Source organism: Channa argus, chromosome 1 (assembly GCF_033026475.1).
Source record: "Channa argus isolate prfri chromosome 1, Channa argus male v1.0, whole genome shotgun sequence".
Classification (NCBI taxonomy): domain Eukaryota; kingdom Metazoa; phylum Chordata; class Actinopteri; order Anabantiformes; family Channidae; genus Channa; species Channa argus.
Window position 1 is genome coordinate 43,753,554 of NC_090197.1, and position 6,185 is coordinate 43,759,738.

At 38.2% G+C, this 6,185-nt stretch overlaps 1 protein-coding gene across 1 annotated transcript; it reads right to left on the minus strand.

The window, feature by feature from the left end:
- Nucleotides 1-38: 38 nt before the first annotated feature.
- LOC137137905 (zinc transporter ZIP9) lies at nt 39-4,722 on the minus strand. Its single transcript, XM_067524714.1, has 7 exons — nt 3,474-4,722; nt 3,171-3,276; nt 2,709-2,906; nt 2,569-2,619; nt 2,113-2,198; nt 1,880-2,014; nt 39-1,772 (listed from the first exon to the last, which is right to left on the minus strand). The coding sequence occupies exons 1-7, from the start codon at nt 3,567-3,569 to the stop codon at nt 1,512-1,514; spliced, it is 933 nt and encodes a 310-aa protein (XP_067380815.1). The 5' UTR covers nt 3,570-4,722; the 3' UTR covers nt 39-1,511.
- Between the last annotated feature and the right edge of the window lie 1,463 nt (nt 4,723-6,185).

Sequence of the window (6,185 nt, forward strand, 5' to 3'; positions counted from 1 at the left end):
GAGCTGTGATGGCATTAGAGGCCAGACTAACAGTTAATATTTAGCTGACCAGTGTGTTTGTTTTCTCCTCTGACGTGTATAAGTGTCTCACCACACCTCAATGTAAAAGGCTTTTAGGTATTACGCAGGGAAGATTGAGCTAAAATTTGTATTTAGATTTCAACAGAACAAGTTGCTGAATTGTGTAGACTGACATTGAGAATAAACAAAAGTGTGTACACCCCTCATAATAATTACTAAAATGTTAAATATTGAAAAATCCCTCCCACTTATTACAATTTTGTTTTTAGCCAAAGACATGTAAGAATGTTGCCAACTAATCTAAACAGATATTTGAAGTAATTAAACTATATATAATGAACACAAACAGGAATGAGAAAAAAAATAAAAATAAATTATTACTATAAATTATTATAAAGTATTGGATTTGCCATTTGTGGTGTAATGATTTAGAACGTTTATCTTTTTTAATAATCAGATTATTATAAGGATTGTGTTTTAGATATTTCATAGATTTTATAACTTTTCAGTGTTGAACTATGTCTTATTAATAAATTATAATTTTGAGAGTTTTGGTTCCATGTCTGGCATAACACTGGCATGGTTCTACTTGGCATATTTCTCCTGGGTGGTTGATAAATGGCGGATGCAACATGACACTTTTACCATTAAAAATAAATTAGCATTAGATACTTTACCTGAATTGAAAAACATGTTCAGAGGGGAAAAGTAAAAAAGACCAAGATATTAAGAAGTCAGATAGACCATCCTAACACAAGCAGACATATTTAATGTAAAGTTATGCATCCTCTAAAGACTGGCAGAGAAACAGGAGGAATAACTCAAAATGTAAGACTCTCAAAATGACATAATCATCTTTGATTGGAAGTACTCACTTAAAAGTTATGTGCAGCTGCTTCTTTGTGTCCGACCCACATATCTAACAGATGTAAAGAGCTGCTGAACCTTCTACAGTTCATATACTGCATATATTACATTCCAGTGGCTTTGTCAGTTTTTTACTGATAAAAACTCTAAAACATACCAAATAAAACATTTTGTACTTTCTGTATAAATAATTGCTGTAGTTCTATTGCACAAAAATATGCGGAACCTGTTTTCAATCCAAACTACAAGGAAATTATTTTAAAATGCATGACCCCAATCTTTTAGTGTGGTATCACATTATCCGGTTGTAAAAATGTGATGTCCTTGGCAAGAAATTGTGTCCTGATTTACATGAATGGGTAACTCAATCTGCCGAGGTCAGTATTTTATCTATCATATTCTTAATACCCAATGAAAAGCTCTTCTGACACAAACAATAGCTGGAAACAAAGGGAAGTTTCACTGAGATCAGAATACTCCAATGTAAACTGTCCTCCGAGTCATCTTTTATCTGCACGTATTCTGTTTTTCTGTCATACAGGTAGTCAACACTGAAGGCTCAGTTTTCCTTGTAGGCATTGTGGCATGGTGCCGTTTGCACTAAACTGCCCCACCATGCCTTCTCAGTCGTCATGCAGCCCGAGAGCCAGCACCATCGGGAGCCCGAGCCCAAGAATGAGAGTGAGGCTCTCCAGGAGCCCCAAGTAGTGTTGCCGGTGCATCTCGGCTCCAGTGTGCTGCTGTAGGTCAGAGGAAGGTTGGCCTGTCCTGCTACTGCTGATCTCTGGCAGAACATGCACTGTGGCCACGTAGAGGAAAGTCCCAGCTGAGAAGAGCATTCCCACACCTGTAGCACTGAGCTGGTTCTCAGCTGAACCGCCAGACTGTAGACACACACACGGAAAATAAAAGTAATTCATATGATAATCAGAAATGAGATGTAGGCTCTTTTTTTGAGAGATACATATATGGCTGATTTGGGCTTTCATACTGCATGTAATATGAAGTAAGTGATGATGGCAACTATAGGTGATGAAGCTGAAAAGGCCAGTAAATGTCCCTGAATGTACTTCTTCTCCAGACCTGTGTGGATCAGAAAGGAGACCAACCCAAAAGCTGCAGGTGCCTAGGAAATAAAAAAATAAAAAAAAGTCCATCATGTTTAGTTATCCATTTTGTTGCATGTTTTCTGTGTCATGTTCTACTTTACTGAAAAGTTCTCACCTTGTGTAGAATAACTGCAAAAAAGACTATGACTTGCACTGTCACTTGACCTGTGGCCACAGCAGCACCCAGAGCAAATCCATCAGCTGCATGCAAAAAAACAAAAAACAAAATATTATAGGTCCCAACACTTTGCTTGTTCAGTGGGTGTGGGCAGATTTACTCTCCAGTGTTTCATTAAACTGAAGATGAATCTGGTTTGACAAGTCTGTTTTTGCCATATTGCAATGCCCCATGTGAGACAAAACATGAAATTACATTTGTAGGCCCCATGATATCTTATACAGTTATATGGAAAATGCAAATAACTTTTAACTGTGACAGTGTAATAATCACATGTTGAGTCACATGAGGACATAAACGACCCCAGGCCTTTGTTGGGAATTTTCTACACTTGAAACCTCTTGAAACTTTGTTAACAGTGCAAGTGACGCAAATGCATTGCTTTGTAATTACCTGCGGCATGAATAACCAGCCCCAAAGTGGCTGTGATACCAGTACTGTTGGGTAAACAAGTCGTTTGTTCTGAAATGAGACATTTCACATGTTGTGGAGATGAATTACAAAAGATTTGCAGAGCTGATATTCTGCCAAATGAAGCTGGCGTGAGAGTTCTGCTAACTTGCCATGCATGGAAATGTAACTGACGATCTGATCCACTGCAAACATGAAGGCAAACCCCAAAGTTAAAGCCACCCCGATGAGAAAGCGAGGTGGAGGGTCTCTCTCTGTGGATGTTGTATTTTTCGCACTCGCATTCGCACTACCAGATGGCACATCAGAGGAAGAGGACCCTGAAAAGAGATGAAGGACAGGGGGAGCTTTTGATCAAATCCACACAAAAGGCTACACATTTTAAAGAAATGCATTGAGATTACGGAGCTGCTTTCATCCCCATGTGCTTCATTATTCTGTTCACAATCAAGCACAGGTAATGTGGTCAGCATGGTTTGGATTGTGTCTGACAACCGGTGAATTTAGGATTTCCACACAGTCTGCACGGCTGTGATTCCAGTTCATGTCCATGTCGGCAGCTGGAGGTGTGTAACGCTGCTCACCTTTCCATGACTCTTCCAGTAAATCCACTCCCTCAGGAATTGTGATAGACAGTGCTGTCCCACACAGGAGTCCTGCCCCGAGAATGGAGACAAACTGAAGACTTTTCTAAGGATCGAAACATTATCACATTGCATTAGTGTCTTCCTCACAGAGAATGACGGCTTTCTTATTTTCATGACAACAATTAACGGAGGAGCAAGAGAATGGAGGCAAAAAAAAAAAAAAGATCAACCCTGCAGCTTTAGCTAAAATGTAACAATGATTGTTGTTCGTGGGGGATTTGAAAACAGAATAGCTCATACCTCAGAAAGCCTGAACAAAAGTGGGATGAATCCAAGCAAAAAACAGCCTACAAACATAGCAACCGATATAAGGGTGATAGTAAGTCCCCCGTCCATGGCGACGACTCCTTTGAATACGAGGTGACTTTCTGTTGCTGATATGCTACATGTTGCATCTAATGCCGGATTCGGTTTCTTCGATTAGAGGGGACACGAGTGGCTTTCCACGTCGCACCTCCGTCTCCCTGCGATTTGGTGCTACAGCAGGACTTCCCTCCCAAGCAGCACCCAGTGTCGGACGCTGAGAACTGCACCGCCCACCCCCGCGCCCCCACCACGGGTCCTGCAGTCATTCTTCTGTTTCACTAACAAAACATAACCCAGTAACATTTTAGTAACTTTTCTGCTATGTTTCACCCAAGCATCTCTGCATTAGACATCATCATTCAGAGGCAGCAACATTGGTAACAGGACAAAAAAAAAATCATTTCGAAATGTGTCTAACTCTGCATGTATTTCCAGTGAAGATTATTTAACTTATAAGACAATACAAATACAAAACAGAAACTTAATTAGTGTAATGGTATGTTGTTACAGGCATATACTGATGAGTGTCAAATTCATTTCACAACCGTTTCTAAAAGGGCTTGGTACGTGTGTTCATATACTAAGAGCACACATCAATAACCTGTCTTTCTTAATAACGTTATTAGTTTTAAAGTGCATCTTTTTTTTAAGATGTCGTACCCCCGCAGCGGAGTGCAAAATACATATGAATAAGCTACTTAAAGCTGAAAAAATGGGACAGGTGAGACCAACAAGTGTAAAATCACAGACTGGCATTGACATCCCAGTGAAATTTAATTGGCAGTGACAGTTTTAAATAGCTGTTTGAGCCAAGTCCACTAATGCTGCACGCACTGTAGACTATCATTTCCTGCATAAAATGACTATGCTATTTGTTTTGGATACCACTAAGCAGTATACATGGAAAATTAGCACTGTATACTGTAGTCATTTAAAGCATAGAATAGGGGATCTAGAAAACAACTATACTTGAAGCAGCCACAAGCAAAGAAATTGAGCCTTTTCAGCTTGTGCTGAATAGCAGACACTGTGGCCAGAATTACAGGGTGATGGTAAATGCTAAGTCTAAAACATGGTGTCAGAAAAGCACAAGTAAACAAGTAATAATATGTCAGGATACTGAGTAAGTCTGTAATAAAGCAATTTCCACCCATAGGTTACCGGTACTGGTCATACTATAACAAGTGGAGCTGCAGCAGCATGATTAGTATTAGCAAAATGTACATTGCCTGTTAAGGTTTGATGTATAGTATGAAAAACAGTTCATTTCTTGTTTCCATATTGTTTGTGTTAAGTTGGAAAACAAAAGGAATAGTTAAATTGACACAAACATGATTAAATACAGATTTATTGTTCAGAGAGCTGGTCATGGGGGAGTACAGTTGTATAGTTTGTATATCTGTTGTACAGGCGGCCTTTTAGAAAAGAATATTAGACAGTCAAAAGTTGAGAACTAAAAACCCAAAGCACAAACTTTTCTAACTTAATTTGAGTTATGAGACAAAGACATTTTACTTTCCATTCTGTATAGATGTAGAAAAAAGCTGAGAACTTAATGAGTGCAACTGTTTACAAAAACAATTTCCAGTGGGTCCCACCATCTATACCAACCATATAATTTAAAACAACATGATTTAGCATCTGAATACTAGATTGAACAAAAGTCTAGAGATCATTGCAATAAGCAGGCTGAGTTGGGTTATAAAATGTTCCATTTTTAAGTTTCTGGTCAGTGAACAGCCCTTTAGTGCTGTTTAAATACAGCATTCACACTATTTCTTTAGCCTCTTTTAGCTTACATAATTGTGGAATTAACCTACATTCAGCATGTACAAAAAATAAGTAATTAGACAAGATGAGATGTATCACACTCTGAGCTGGACAGTATTTGCTATTTGAACATTCAGAAATTTCAAGACAGCTCATAGGTATACAAAAGAAGAGGTATATATAAAAAAAAAAAAAAAAAAAGAAAATCACCTTATCATGACTAGAAGAGCACCTATAGTTATCCAGTAGAAACAATTATTTTGTGAGAACCATTCACCACTGAAGTCATTATTCTCAGATGGCATCACCCTTCTATGTCAATCATATAAGTGAAAATAAAGATTAGTGCACATTTCCTACAATTCCCCAAGAAGCTGGATAATTATAATAATTGGCCTAAAAGGACTAATAGTACCTTGCCTTGATTTACCAGTGTTTAATGGTGGAGCTCGTAGTGTTGTCCTGGATGAGCACTGCACCTAACAGTAGAATTAGTCACTTATTTTTAATTTTAGAGTACGTGTTAAAGTGTCATTTAATGAAGTTGCTTCATTTAGCTCAGGAATATGTTAATTCAGTCTGTTTCATAATCACGTGGAGTTCGTTTGTAGTGCGCTGGTGAAGGTTTTACAAAGCAGGGAACCAAATGTACAGTTTCAGAGGATTACTTAATTTAAGAATCAAGAATTTTAATGGATACAATAACTTTTGAAAATAAGTATGATGATAAATAGATCTGGACTTCATGCGGGGCATGAAGTGTAAATACCACTTGATAAAATATCGCCAAAACTGCACAAGTCAAGTCATCTACAACCCGGCACTTAACACAAGCAAACGGGAAACTGTAACAATGCTCAATGATCACTGGAACAT

Excerpts from the sequence above, each read along its gene's own strand:
- LOC137137905 (XM_067524714.1), bottom strand. The coding sequence starts at position 3,569 with ATGGACGGGGGACTTACTATCACCCTTATATCGGTTGCTATGTTTGTA. Across the intron at positions 2,620-2,708 it reads AGAACTCTCACGCCAGCTTC|CCAACAGTACTGGTATCACA; the intron begins ATTTGGCAGAAT and ends CGACTTGTTTAC. Across the intron at positions 1,773-1,879 it reads CTTACTTCATATTACATGCA|TCTGGCGGTTCAGCTGAGAA; the intron begins GTATGAAAGCCC and ends GTGTGTCTACAG.